The sequence below is a fragment of the Notolepis coatsorum genome (assembly GCF_963971535.1).
Source record: "Notolepis coatsorum genome assembly, chromosome: 4".
Lineage (NCBI taxonomy): Eukaryota > Metazoa > Chordata > Actinopteri > Aulopiformes > Paralepididae > Notolepis > Notolepis coatsorum.
In genome coordinates this window covers 50,291,146-50,306,428 of record NC_140168.1, presented here as the reverse complement: position 1 = coordinate 50,306,428, position 15,283 = coordinate 50,291,146, and the positions used below count along the sequence as shown (strand labels likewise).

At 46.3% G+C, this 15,283-nt stretch overlaps 2 protein-coding genes across 2 annotated transcripts; one reads left to right on the top strand and one right to left on the bottom strand.

Moving 5' to 3' along the window:
• Window positions 1–1,280: 1,280 nt before the first annotated feature.
• On the top strand, window positions 1,281–8,154 carry LOC311226516 (uncharacterized protein; the record flags this gene model as incomplete). Its single annotated transcript, XM_084311938.1, has 2 exons — window positions 1,281–1,690; window positions 7,801–8,154. Exons 1-2 carry the CDS (start codon window positions 1,475–1,477, stop codon window positions 8,152–8,154), a joined length of 570 nt encoding a protein of 189 aa, XP_084168064.1. The 5' UTR covers window positions 1,281–1,474.
• Window positions 8,155–10,549: 2,395 nt separating this feature from the next.
• Window positions 10,550–11,284, bottom strand: aard (alanine and arginine rich domain containing protein; the record flags this gene model as incomplete). Its single annotated transcript, XM_084312873.1, has 2 exons — window positions 10,550–10,683; window positions 11,066–11,284. 2 exons carry the CDS (start codon window positions 11,282–11,284, stop codon window positions 10,561–10,563), a joined length of 342 nt encoding a protein of 113 aa, XP_084168999.1. The 3' UTR covers window positions 10,550–10,560.
• Window positions 11,285–15,283: the final 3,999 nt, after the last annotated feature.

Sequence of the window (15,283 nt, the reverse complement as noted above, 5' to 3'; positions counted from 1 at the left end):
ACACCATACTGACTTTGACTTGCACACCATACTGACTTGCACACCATACTGACTTGCACACCATACTGATTTGCACAACATACTGACTTGCACACCATACTGACTTGCACACCATACTGACTTGCACACCATACTGATTTGCACACCATACTGACTTGCACACCATACTGATTTGCACAACATACTGACTTGCACACCATACTGACTTGCACACCATACTGACTTGCACACCATACTGATTTGCACACCATACTGACTTGCACACCATACTGATTTGCACAACATACTGACTTGCACACCATACTGACTTGCACACCATACTGACTTGCACACCATACTGATTTGCACACCATACTGATTTGCACTTGCACACCATACTGGAGGCTCAAAGACTGATTTCTTACATGTTTTGGGGGGGGGGGTTTGTTGAAGTGATTTAGAAGTAATTCTAAAAATAGCCCTCCTGCGTGTTGTCAACACTGTTTTGGTCTTTGTCTATAGCCTGTAGAATCGGGGCTGGTGTAGAGAGAGAAGGGGGGGGGGGGGGAGAGGAGCACGTTAGTCACACATGGTTGTCCACACTGTTCTTCAGACCCCGACCCTGGGACGGAACTCGTGGGATTCATGGGAGCTTGAGTCACTTCACTGTGTGTGTGCGTGTGTGTGTGTGTGTGTGTGTGCATGTGTGCGTGTGCATGTGTGTCATGTGTGTGCATTACACTCTATCTTGTGTTTTCCTAGGACAATTGTAACATGACAACGAGCCAACAACATTGCATAGGGAGTCCTGGCAACAGTCCCTTCTCCTTCATTCCCTCCTCCTCATTCCACTCATTAGTGTGTGTGTGTGTGTGTGTGTGTGTGTGTGTGTGTGTGTGTGTGTGTGTGTGTGTGTGTGTGTGTGTGTGTGTGTGTGTGTGTGTGTGTGTGTGTGTGTGTGTGTGTGTGTGTGTGTGTGTGTGTGTGTGTGTGTGTGTGTGTGTGTGTGTGTGTGTGTGTGTGTGTGTGTGTGTGTGTGTGTGTGTGTGTGTGTGTGTGTGAAAGAGAGAGGGGGGGGCGAGAGAGAGAGAAAGAGAGAGAGAGAAAAAGAGGACCCCAAAAGTGGTAAACAAGTCAAAGAGCAGACGTCATCCCTGCTGCGTCACACTCGCCCACTATTGACGCCAGTCTCCACCATGCCAAAGAGATAAGGTAAGAGAGAGAGAGAGAGAGAGAGAGAGAGAGAGACTGTGAGAGCTCCTAATAAGTTATTGAGGTGCACTGCAGACAGAAGTGGGTAGAGAGAGAGAGAGAGAGAACATTTCCCAGACAACGCTGTATCTTGCTACAGCCGAGAAAAACACTAGAGACACGGGGGGCTGTAGACAAAACACAGTATAGACAAAACACAGTATAGACAAAACAGTCCAACTGTTGACACAACGTTACCTCTGAGGACATTACGGAGCTGCTTCACGAAGAAACTGAGCCTACCATGATGGAAGTAGTGCTGACCAGACTGAGGGACTTCTCCTGCAAGACAGCCACCTTTGACCACTGCCAGGCGGCGGGACAGAGCAGGCAGGACCCCCGGACCCGAGCCGACCACCCCAGGGAAGGGGCCCGGAAGGATGGCTGCATCCAAGCCGGAGAGGGAAGCCCCTGCAGGCTGGACATCGAGAGTGCACTCGCATGGCTACGCAGGGAGCTGGTAAGACTGGGGTATAGGGCTGTCCTCAATGCATGACATTTTTAAGTCAACTATTTACTTGGGGGATTTTGTTGACCAGGCGATTATTCGATTTAATCGAGAAATCTGTAGAATCGTGCTTCCTGCGTGCAACCACGCAGAAGAACTTCTTAAAATCTAGTGCTTACTGGAGATGTAATTGTAATTATTTTTCAGGAAATAAATAATTCAGCATGGACATTTTATTTTGACTAATTGACTCACAAAATCTTGGTCAACCATGACCAAACCGGTGTGAACAACTAAGAGGGGTCAGCCCTAGATTGATTCATTGATTGATTTTTATTGTGGAGTAAAAGACAGCATCCAAGGGATGAAAACATGAGAAAGTGCAAGCACTTATTTCCATCATGGTCCCTGATTTTGGACATGGACAGACATCAACATAAAACATAGAGCATCATAATAAAACATAGAGCATCCCCATAAAACATGAACCTGTATTAAACTCCTACACATACTAACAAGAGACTAGACTGACAGATACACCCTACCCTGAGGCACAAGGTTACCCCCTCACTGCAGTTCACATGGTTGTTGTCTTTAGAAGAGATTCATATCTGTGAGGCGAACTCGTTGTAAAGCAACGGTCTGCAGTGCTCCACACATTGCACACAAACAACTGAACTTGAACTCTAAAGGTGCTTTCTGTGAAATGTACTCATGAAGTGAATGGATTTTGTATTGAATTGGCAGTTGATTTGAGTCAAATTGATAATTACATCTCCTTTAATTCTACTAGTTGAAAATGTGCCACGGTGCTTCTAGTGTTGACAGATTTGTACTGGAATGAAATGGTTAATGGTGTGTGTGTGTGTGTGTGTGTGTGTGTGTGTGTGTGTGTGTGTGTGTGTGTGTGTGTGTGTGTGTGTGTGTGTGTGTGTGTGTGTGTGTGTGTGTGTGTGTGTGTGTGTGTGTGTGTGTGTGTGTGTGTGTGTGTGTGTGTGTGTGTGTGTGTGTGTGTGTGTGTGTGTGTGTGTGTGTGTGTGTGTGTGTGTGTGTGTGTGGTCCTGTGGCCACAGCAGGGTTTCCAGTGAATATAGAAGCATTTTTATGAGCTAGATCCTTAGGTCAAGTCATTTGTCACCCCAATAGAATGTCGTTTAGAGTGCTGTTGTGTTGGAGGCCTCTCTTTATTAGCTTTCTGTTGTTCAAATGTGTGTGGGTCACGTTATTACGATGTCACTCCCTGTCCTCTCCACTTAAATAGGTTGTGTGTGTGTGTGTGTGTGTGTGTGTGTGTGTGTGTGTGTGTGTGTGTGTGTGTGTGTGTGTGTGTGTGTGTGTGTGCGTCTATGCACGCGTGCACACATGCACACGCACATGCATGGCTGTGTGTAAGGCTCATTGTCGCTGATTAATATATCACTTGGCATTTGGAACACTCACCCAGACAGCTCGTCATGGTAACCGGGTGTCCTAAGTGCACAGAGCGGCAACAACAAACCAGGCGTCAGGACAAACAAAGGCCTGTAGAAGGCAAAGGTTTTAACATCACAGCTCTGTCGTAGAAGGCTGGTGGTTTATACTGTGACACTTGTTGGCCCTCCAAAGCCCATCTTTTCCAAACAGTTTGTAAACAAATGGAGGAGATAGCTTGGGGCTATGGCTGGTTCGCTTGCCAGATGTACAGCTCTGGACTAAACCCATTGGAAATAGAGAATGTTGCGGGATTATGTATTAAAGATCTGTGCCAAATGGGTCAGAGCTGAAAGCAGATGACCTGACATGCCTAGAGGGGTTACCATTTGCATCAGTGTACACTGAATTTTCATTACGTCAACAATACACCTAGAGAAACCTAATAGATAATACATTGCTTTATTGAATACACATACGTATTATGCACCATTTGAGTGTAGTACCATTTGCACCACTGGATCAGACTTAAAGAGGCACTTCACTAGCGGCTGGGTGGTGCAGCGGTTTAAGCGCTCGTCACCAATGCGTGAGACACCGGTATCGAATCCGGCTGTCAGCGTTGCCTCCGGCTTGAGCCGGCCATCATACTGACTCAATTGGCAGAGTCAGCGGGAGCGGAGTCGATGGGTGGTAATCTGGTCGTTGTAAACAGCGACTCCTACAGGTCGGTCAGGGCGCCTGCACAGCAAGGACAGGAGATGTCGAGGGTAGTGTGAGCCTCCCACACGTTACACCTCGCCAATGAGAGTCCCCGCTGGCAGGTGAAAAGATGTGGCTGGCTGACCCTGCATGTATCGGAGGTGACATGCGATGGATTCTTTAACCCTCCCTACGACCGACCAGTGGGGGGCACATGCGAGCAAACAATCAAGACAGGGGAGGGGGGAATTGGCACGACTAAATTGGGATGGGAGAAAAACAGAAAAAAGAATGAGAAAAAGTGGATAAAAAAAGAGGCACTTCACTAAAAAGCAATGCTGATTTATTTTGCACATAATCTCACACACATCCAAAACCTCTAAACAGCTTTGCACACATTAAGTTAGTTTGACAGTTATTGAGAGTAAATGCATTTGAATATGGCCACCAGTGGGGGCTCCAGTAGCTCACCACGTATCTCGGCGCTATTTCTGGGTCGGGAGGAGCCACGGCTCTGGTTGACTCCGAGTTCGATTCCCAGACCCGCCGTCATTTGCCGAATGTCTTCCCCTGTTCTCCCTCCCGTTTCACTCTACAACTGTCGGTCATGCTTGACCAGAAAAGCGATAAACGCTAAAAAAATAAAGTTTAAAAAAAAGAATATGGCCACCAGTGATTAATCCTTGTGTTGTGTTAATTACAGTTTAATTAAATTATAAGGTAGCAGTCCCTAGTGGCGGCTGGGTGGCACAGCGGACATTGTGCTCGTCACCAACGCAAGAGACACCGGGTTCGACTCCGGCTGTCGGCGTTGCCTCCGGCTTGGGCCAGCCGTCATACTAACTCAATTGGCAGAGTTAGCGGGTGGAAGTCGATGGGTGGTAATCTGGATGTTGTGGACAGCGACTCCTACAGGTCGGTTGGGGACGCCTGCACAGCAGAGACAGGAAATGGCGGGGGTAGTGTGAGCCTCCCACACGTTACACCTCGCCAATGAGAGTCCGTGCTGGCAGGTGAAAAGATGTGACAGGCTGCCTCCTCGTGTATCGGAGGGGACACGTGATGCAAGGCTTCTATCCTCCCTACAACCGGCCAGTGGGGGGCATATGCGAGCAATGTTCAAGACAGGGGAAGGAAGAATTGGCACAGTTGAATTGGGATGGGAGAAAAATAGAAAAAGTGGATAAAATAAAATAAAAGTAGCAGTCCCTATAAGACAAGCCATTGCTTGTGGGGCGACAGTGGCTCGGGAGGTAGAGCAGTCGTCTGGTAATCCAGAGGTTCCTGGTTCAATTCCCGCTCCTCCCAGGCAGCATGTCGAAGTGTCCTTGAGCAAGACACTTAACCCCTAACTGCTCCCGATGAGCAGGTTGGCACCTTGCATGGTTGCCTCCACCGTAGTATTTTTTAATGTGTTAGTGAATGGGTGAAATGTGAGGAACAAATTGTAAAGCGCTTTGGATAAAAGCGCTATATAAATGCACCTTATACCATTTACCAACAACTGACAGTTTGTTTGTTGAAGTCCAGATGTTCTTCATGTTTATTTCATTGTATTTATTCATGTTTTTGGGGGCTATAGCTGTAATTAACACAACACAAGGATTCAATGTCCCTGATGGCGGCCGTATTCAAACTAATTTAATCTCAATAACTGTCAAACTAAATGAATGCGTGCAAAACTGTGTAGAGTTTGTGGATGTGTGCAAGATTACGTGCAAAATAAATCTGATCGTTTTTTTTTTATGAAGTGTCCCTTTAAGTTCTGTCACTCCAGCAGCAACAGACAAGAAGAACCCTCTCTCAATGTCTTCCACTTGCCCATGACCAATGACAAAACCTTGATGTCGTGAAGCGGTTTGTGTCACTGGAGATGAAGTGGCTTGGATCCAGCCCCCGCGCATCTAGTATTCACAGTATGATTGTGCGGAGGCTGCAATGTAGCACAAATAGAAATAACCTCCGCTGAATGCAGCCCTTGCATTTAATCACACGTCTCAAGGCCCAGGATTCAACCCTGTCCTATATGAGAGGAGACAGCGAGGTCTGAAGGAACACAATCTAGCTAGACTTCTAGTTTAGTAAGAATAATAAGAATAATAAGAATCACTTTATTTGTATAGCACCTTTCATACAGGGGATTGCAGTTTAAAATGCTTTACATCAGTAAGAAATAAGACATAAAATCAGTGTAAAACAAGCAGCAAGAGCAAAGCATAAAGTGGGATAAAATAATGCAGATATATTAATCAAACTCTATCAGAACCTCATGTTCCAATAGGCTTCTTGAATTTCTGTTACAAAACATGATAAAGGTCATAGTATGCACCTAGCGGATAGTGGGGCGTAGAAATAAAAGTGAAAATAAGTAAAATAATAGCAAGGGTAAAATTAGCACAAAGTGCAGACATATAAAATCACAGTTTTTCACATTAGGATCTAACCTCCCAACAGGCCACTTTGTTTATTCAGTTTTAGTAGAATAGAAAATACATGAAATGAGCAAATAAAGTGCAGACATATAGAATCACAGTTTTTTAGATTGCAATCAAATAGTTCTGGATTACTGTCTAACAGTTCAAAGTTGTCTTTACCTTCTATGCGCTGAAATAGCCCAAGTAAAGGACACACACATAAACACAAACACACAGAAGACCGCACATCCTCTAGTGGGGCTGGTTGGGACTCCCTGTAAGCCCACAGGTCAACCTCTCCTCAAAGAAAAGTTTACTGGCGTGTTACGTAATAATGGCAGTAAAAAACTAAATATTTAAAAAGCAGTAGTTAATAGATAAGTGTCCAGTCCAGAACTGGTGCTGTAATTAACAGAGAAAGAAATGCTGATTTGCCAGGGTGGTGTTTTTTTCCTTTCACTTCTTGGGACAAACTTGTACTCTGAATTCAATGGAATTCCGAATATTCTATTTGCACAAAGCAGGGCAATTACAAAGCCTCTCGCAAACAAAAGAGAAGAGAGAGAGACAGAGAGACAGACAGACAGACAGACAGACAGACAGACAGACAGACAGACAGACAGACAGACAGACAGACAGACAGACAGACAGACAGACAGACAGACAGACAGACAGACAGACAGACAGACAGACAGACAGACAGACAGACAGACAGACAGACAGACAGACAGACAGACAGACAGACAGACAGACAGACAGACGGACAGAAAAGGCATTTGCATCTGAAAGAAGGCAGCGCTCAAATGAAATGGCTGGAACCACAAAGCACGTTGTGAGGACATGAACTTGATCGTCTTAATAAAAAAAGAACCTTTTGAGAACCTTTTCATGAAGAAAAAAAAAAAAGACGCAAACCTCCGTCGAGTTCAGATTCCTCCTCACTGACCATTCCTGTCTGCCCCCTATATTACATCACAGTTGGGTCTGTCTATAAACAACCTATACGTTGTGTGACAAGTGGAGCCAGATATATTTTATTCTAACAGATAATAATAATTCATTTTATTTATATAGCGCTCAGATTAGTTCCAATGCATTCGCTTTAGTTATTTAAGTTGACTTGAGTTGAGCTATCAATATATCACTGTGTGCAGACTGTAATGTCAACAGTACATTATGTACAGTGCAAACATGCCTGTGTCTGACATTCAGACATTGGTTGTTTCTGTCAAGGATATATATATATATATATATATATCACAACATGGATATATATCTTGCCATGGTGTGTTATGACTCTGTTGAGAGTATCATAAAGTACCAGATCAGGACTCTAGTTTGCTTTCCTTGGTAAAAGCAACACTTGAGGAACAGTGTATGTATATCAGTCTATCTGTCTGTCTGTCTGTCTGTCTGTCTGTCTGTCTGTCTGTCTGTCTGTCTGTCTGTCTGTCTGTCTGTCTGTCTGTCTGTCTGTCTGTCTGTCTGTCTGTCTGTCTGTCTGTCTGTCTGTCTGTCTGTCTGTCTGTCTGTCTGTCTATCTATATAAGATTCTCTCTCTCCATGACTGAATAAGCCGTATTCCTGTATTTGCAGATGGAGATGCGTTCCCAGGACCAGGCCCTGATCAGGCAGCTGATGGACCTGCACACAGGCATCCAGGAGTTAAAGCAGGAGCTGTCCGAGGAAAACGAAGAGGAGGAGGAGGAGGAGGAGGAGGAAGAGGAGGAGGCAGAGGAGGCGGAGGAGGAGGAGGAGGAGGAGGAGGAGGAGGAGGAGGAGGAGGAGGGAAGCTGCTGGGACTCTGGGAGCGAGGCAGGGGGGAGTGGTAGCCTCTACTCCAGCTCAGGGGAGGTTGAATTTTCCATTTCCTGTCTGAAGATGGCTCCGCCCCTTGCTCTGGGGTCTCTGCCCAAGAGGGCGTTCAGCAGGAGAAGCTCGGTGCCTTGAAAACCTGAATCTCAAAACATCTCTCCTCCATTCTTGCTTCCTCTCATTTACTATTGGGGGCAGGAGGGAAGAGAAGACAAGAGGAAATGAGGAGAGATTCAATGTGCAAACAGTGGCCTCTTAGGGATGCTCTGATACCACCTTTTCACTGCCGATACCAAGTCAGAGTCCTAAAGTACAACTGTACAAGTATGTATTGGCTATTGGCTCATGTACAGTTATGATCCATGACTTTTACTGAACAATATAGACTCTGACCATTAGTTAGGGGTCATTGGACAAAAATGATAAAGGTGTAAAATACATTTAGCTCCATTCAGATCTCTCTAATATGCTTCAATGTGCCAGAAACACAGAAAATCTAGTCGGCTCTGCGTTGGATTTCTAACATGGCTCTTGCTATGGAAAGTAAATAGTTTTAGTCCAGTATCCGATATCCGATATCGACACTGGTATCACTGCATCCCTAACAGCCTCATTTGGACCAAATATGGCCATCATCACGCCATGGGAATTTTGATCATACACGGAATAGGAAGTAGGCTATATTCAGAAAAATTTCACTCACTCCGTTGTCACATTACAGTTGTGAAATTGTATTTGCATTATGTATGTACTGTATGTATAAATAGCATTTCCATCTCTCTCACACAAAAATAACATGCTAATACCCCATTACCATAAAACAATTGTGTCATCATCACACACAGCACCCATTACAGAAATGAAGATGATGACAAGACAATGCCTTATGATATAGGCTGCTATAGCAAGTAGGAAGTGAGACGGAGGACAGCGTATGTCCTACTTTATGAATTGACTTCAATGCAATCATCATTGCATTTGGCTTAAATACGTATCTTACATTTTTAGAATAGTATTGTGTGTGTGTGTGTGTGTGTGTGTGTGTGTGTGTGTGTGTGCGTGCGTGCGTGTGTGTGTGTGAGTGACATTTTCTTCCCTACACACATCAGAATGTCACTACTGCTTCAGTAAGACACACAGTACACAACACAGTTCTGCAACTGCACGACCTCATAGATAGACTATAAAGAAGACGTGTGTGAATGTATCAGATGTTACCCAGGGTTCCTGATGCTGTTGTGCATCTGAGGAAGCTCAATGACATTTTCTGACTGTAACTCCTTGATCCAGAAAGGAGATGGCCTATCTCTAGATTGCCACATGTTTTATTGACCCATCTCAAGCCCCGCCCCCTCTTTTCCTGATCCTCCGATTACAACTGTTGCTTGTCCCCGAGGGAAGCGACAGTTGATTGGATGATCAAAAAAAGGGGGCGGGCCTTGAGATAGGTCAATTATGTACATGTAGCACAGTAGCTCTTGTCAAAGGACTTGGAGATCTTCTGAGTCAGAGATTTATGTCTTTGTTGAGGAAAGTCCCCGTTCAGTGTTCAGAGAAACTTGTGTTCATATCCAATAAGCGACACGCTGCAAACCACCAGCGCATTATAGAAGGCAATTATGAGGGTTCACTGATGAGTCGAATACGTTGTGAACTGGATAAGCCAGAAATGTGTGTGTGTGTGTGTGTGTGTGTGCGTGTGTGTGTGTGTGTGTGTGCGCGCCCAACCTGGCCCTGGAGTGGGTGGGGCCGGACTCAGTTAATGTAACGATTGTATCAGAATAACCCACAATGTACAAGTGCACTGATAATATTTGTGTCCTTTAAAGTTTAAACATTGTCTTTATGTGGACATAAATAAAGATTCTAAATGTGTGTGTGTGTGTGTGTGTGTGAGGACATACGGATGTAATTATCCATCCCTGGTCATCCAGCTATATTTGGTACTGTACTGTTACAGTATGACGAGAATAACGAGAATACAAAAATAAAGACGTGAAAATGTTAATAATGGTATACCTTTTCATTTATCCAATCTTTTCTGAAACGAAAAACATTGTTTCTTTTGCCCCCCAAAAAGTGTGTCCACTTTAGAGTACAGTCGCTACTGACTGAATTGGTCTTGTTTCTCTATCCAGCACAGAAACACATGTCATTTACAATTTAGAGGAATTAACAGACAATGCATATCAACGTTACACTGACAAGCGTATAGCTTCTCTTCCTTCGACAAGCTATGTAATTTTGCATGCAAATATTGGCCTTTTGATCCGACACAGGCACATTTCATTACAATTAACTATTACCCAGTGAATGGAATCCCCCCCCCCCCCCGACAGGCAAATCCATTCATCAGTCGTACAGTTTCGGTGACCTTTACAAAGTCATATCATGTGACAAAGGCTCAGCTGCACGCATCACTTCTTAAAACAAATCCCAATCAAGCCAGGGGCCCCTCTCTCTTTCTCTCTCTCTCCCCACTCTCTTTAACAAGTCTTCTCCGAGGGGGGGGGGGGGGTGCATGCTCTCTGCAGGGGCAGGTCATTGCTGCTCATCTCCCTCGTGTTCCAGAGCTCCATAACTCTCCCTCCTCAGTCTCTGGATCTCCGTGTTGAGCCCCAGCAGCGTCTGGGCCAACTGGACGTCCTGGGAGCGCATCTCCAGCTGCACAGCGACCGTGAGAAAATCAGATCAGACATCACATTCAGTGTATATTTTGATTAACACTTAACTCCCAAAGACACATATAACTCCACATACATTCAATTGTTACATCGACTAGACCTGTGTAAGTGAGCAGGTGGGTGAGCTTTTCTACACATGCACAGTGAATACCTATAAGCAGGAATGTGAGCTGCTTTTCTGATTAATCTTTCAATACATGACAATCTCTGCAGAGTGTACAAGCGATAGATGCTCCAGGTTTGTTTAAAAAAATAAAAAAGATATTATTTGCACTGATGAGAAAGATAACTGTGGCCAACTATTGTAAAAGTCAGTGAATCCAGTTAGTTCAATGGTCATCGATGATCATGGAATAACTCACCAGTTCAGACCTCAGCCAGGTTATCGCTCCGTCTATCTTCGCCCTGCGCAGCTCCTCGTTGGCTTGGTAACTCCTGCTGATACTGACGGGACGGACGGCAGCGGATCCAGAGTCCTGGGCTTCTTCCCCCGTCGTCCTGAAGGCGTGAATCAGTTTGTTCTTGATGTTCTCCAGGACCATGGATGACAGGGTGTCCTCGCTCTGGCTGTCTCGGTTCATGCTGCTTCTGATGGGAGACAACCCTGTCTGTGTGTGTGTGTGTGTGTGTGTGTGTGTGTGTGTGTGTGTGTGTGTGTGTGTGTGTGTGTGTGTGTGTGTGTGTGTGTGTGTGTGTGTGTGTGTGTGTGTGTGTGTGTGTGTGTGTGTGTGTGTGTGTGTGTGTGTGTGTGTGTGTGTGTGTGTGTGTGTGTGTGTGTGTGTGTGTGTGTGTGTGTGTGTGTGTGTGTGTGTGTGTGTGTGTGTGTGTGTGTGTGTGTGTGTGTGTGTGTGTGTGTGTGTGTGTGTGTGTGTGTGTGTGTGTGTGTGTGTGTGTGTGTGTGTGTGTGTGTGTGTGTGTGTGTGTGTGTGTGTGTGTGTGTGTGTGTGTGTGTGTGTGTGTGTGTGTGTGTGTGTGTGTGTGTGTGTGTGTGTGTGTGTGTGTGTGTGTGTGTGTGTGTGTGTGTGTGTGTGTGTGTGTGTGTGTGTGTGTGTGTGTGTGTGTGTGTGTGTGTGTGTGTGTGTGTGTGTGTGTGTGTGTGTGTGTGTGTGTGTGTGTGTGTGTGTGTGTGTGTGTGTGTGTGTGTGTGTGTGTGTGTGTGTGTGTGTGTGTGTGTGTGTGTGTGTGTGTGTGTGTGTGTGTGTGTGTGTGTGTGTGTGTGTGTGTGTGTGTGTGTGTGTGTGTGCGAAAGAAGGTTTGTGTGTAGAAGCAGGTGTCTCTGTATCCCTTGAATCCTGCCCAGCCTTCCGTACTGAACTTAAAAAGATGCTCCTTCTTGTTGAACTTCTGAGATGCCTCCTCTCTCTCTCTCTCTCTCTCTCTCTCTCTCTCTCTCTCTCTCTCTCTCCTCTCTCTCTCTCTCTCTCTCTCTCTCTCTCTCTCTCTCTCTCTCTCTCTCTGTTGATGTTTAACTCCAGTGCATCCGCTGTCGTTAACCCCTTGTGTGTGTCCTTCCTTCCACTCTTCCCGTCTCTCTCTCCCTGCCCTCCTCTCTTGTGTGAACAAGACCCTTCCTTGGACTCGCGGGAGAAGATTGTGTTCCTCTGTTTCAGCAGCCTTGCTCATCCCATTGCCTCATGCCTGGTGTGTGTGTGTGTGTGTGTGTGTGTGTGTGTGTGTGTGTGTGTGTGTGTGTGTGTGTGTGTGTGTGTGTGTGTGTGTGTGTGTGTTGTGTGTGTGTGTGTGTGTGTGTGTGTGTGTGGAACCGGCCTGTTTTGTCATCGTTACTATGGAGAAGCAGCCCTCCGCCCGCACGCCCCCCCCCACCCCCCCCCCCCCCCCCCCCTCCCCTTGGTAACCCCAATAAGAATGGTGGAAGATCTTGGACAAAGACCATTGTTGCCTCCAAAAAAGAAGTGAAAAGAATCCCCCCACCCCACCACTACCACCACACCCTCCCTCCCCTCTCTCTCGCTCTCTCTCTCTCTCTCTCTCTCCTCTCTCTCTCTCTCTTCTCTCTCTCTCTCTCTCTCTCTCTCTCTCTCTCTCTCTCTCTCTCTCTCTCTCTCTCTCTTTCTCTTCTCTTTCTCTTCTCTCTCTCTCTCTCTCTCTCTCTCTCTCTCAGTCAAACCCGCCCCCATACAATTCTGGTGTGAGAAATGTTCTCAGTTAATGTGTAAAACCTACGTATGGACGTGTGTGTGTGTGTGTGTTTTATGCATGAGAGTGTGTGTGTAAGCATGTTTGTGTGTGTGTGTGCGTGCATGCGTGCGTGCGTGTGTGCGTGTGTGTGTGTGTGTGTTTGTTTGTTTGTTTGTAGTGTGTGTACATCAAATCCATCAAACCCCAGCTAACTTTCCAGTACTTCTCTCCCTGCATTAAATAAGACCTGCTTGTCAGATTAGGAGACAGACAGGTTGGGTGAGAGGAGAGACACAGACACACGCGCGCGCTGCGGCACATGCACACACACACAGCCTCAGTGTTAGACGATTTAGAAACACAAAGGCCATCCAACGGTGAAATACAACCAGGGCCCTTTTGTGCCTAAGCTAAATCCATCCCCTGTGGGTCTTCTGGAATGGCTTTTTGGCACAACGCGCGCCATTTTTCCTGACTTTTCTATAGAGATGAGACAAGGTTCTAGTGTACTCTCCTCCCTGACATATGGGGCTGGCTGCTGGACATTTCAGATCCCTGAATACAGCAGGGGTTTTAGTTCCCAGGGAGATTCTTTACTTTGATAAAGTCGCTGTTTTTGAGGAAGTGTCCGTTCTGTGACACAGAGGTTTGTACTAAATAACGACTAACCAGTGGTACTGAGGTGAGAAAAAAGGGAAAGGGAATGACGGACAGTTAGTTAGATATAGGGAGACACCGAAAAAGAAAGAGAGAGAGAGAGAGAGAGAGAGAGGAGAGAGAGAGAGAGCGATAGAGAGAGAGAGTTAGATAGACCTCATGCCCATTCGCTGCTACGGTCTCCATAAAACTCCCTTAAAACCCTCAAGTCAAATCTGCAACGCACTTATCGCCCATACGCTGACCATTTCTCGTCTAATGAATGGCTTCGATACGCAATCCTGTCACCCCTGTATGACCAGTGAGGATTAATGGGTGTGTTGGAGAAGAGAGAGAGAGAGAGAGAGAGAGAGAGAGAGAGAGAGAGAGAGAGAGAGAGAGAGAGAGAGAGAGAGAGAGAGAGAGAGAGAGAGAGAGAGAGAGAGAGAGAGAGAGAGAAGAGAGAGAGAGAGAGAGAGAGAGAGAGAGAGAGAGAGAGATGGGAGCTCTTGTCAGAGCTCATAAGGTCAGAGCTATGACTCCATTTGTGCAGTGGGCTCTGGAGCGTGAGAAGAGGGTGGAGGGACTGGGCCTTCTGTCTTGAAGGTCAAGGAAGCAGAGCAATGCATGACATCAATGACAAGGACAAGCGACCCACTAAATACACAGAGTCAGCTAAGGTTTAGTGGGCGGATGGAGCCAGGGGAGCCTGCGTTTGCTTGTGCGACTAAAGTGTGCATGCAGCCGTGAAGGGCTGAGTGAGTGAGTGAGTGAGTGAGTGAGTGAGCAAATGAGTGAGTGAGTGAGTGAGTGAGCGAGTGAGTGAATGAGTGAGTGAGTGAGTGAGTGAGTGATAGAGTGATAGAGTGAGTGAGTGAGTGAGTGAGTGAGTGAGTGAGTGAGTGAGTGAGTGAGTGATAGAGTGATAGAGTGAGTGAGTGAGTGAGCAAATGAGTGAGTGAGTGAGTGAGTGAGTGAGAGAGTGAGTGTGAGTGATAGAGTGAGCGAGTGAGTGTGTGAGTGAGTGAGTGAGTGAGTGAGTGAGTGAGTGAGTGAGCGAGTGAGTGAGTGAGTGAGTGAGCGAGTCAGTGAGTGAGCGAGCGAGTGAGTGAGCGAGTGAGTGAGCGAGCGAGTGAGTGAGTGAGTGAGTGAGTGAGTGTGGTGAGCGAGTGAGTGACTGAGTGAGTGAGTGAGTGAGCGAGTCAGTGAGTGAGCGAGCGAGTCAGTGAGTGAGCGAGCGAGTGAGTGAGTGAGTGAGTGAGTGAGTGAGTGAGTGAGTGAGTGAGTGAGTGAGCAAGTGATTGAGTGAGCGTGTGAGTGTGTGAGTGAGTGAGTGAGCGTGTGAGTGAGTGAGTTAGTGATTGAGCGAGCGAGCGAGTGAGTGAGTGAGTGAGTGAGTGTGTGAGTGAGCGTGTGAGTGAGTGAGTGAGTGAGTGAGTGAGTGTGTGAGTGAGCTTGTGAGTGAGTGAGTGTGTGAGTGAGTGAGTTAGTGAGTAAGTGAGTGAGCGAGCGAGCGAGTGAGTGAGTGAGTGAGCGAGCGAGTGAGTGTGTGAGCGAGCGAGCGAGTGAGTGAGTGAGTAAGCAAGTTAGTGAGCGTGTGAGTGAGTGAGTGAGTGAGCGAGTGAGTGAGTGAGTGAGTGAGTGAGTGAGTGATTGAGTGTGTGATAGAGTGAGTGAGTGAGTGAGTGAGTGAGTGAGTGAGTGAGTGAGTGAGTGATTGAGTGTGTGATAGTGAGTGAGTGAGTGAGTGAGTGAGTGAGTGAGTGAGTGAGTGAGTGAGTGAGTGAGTGAGTGAGTGAGTGAGT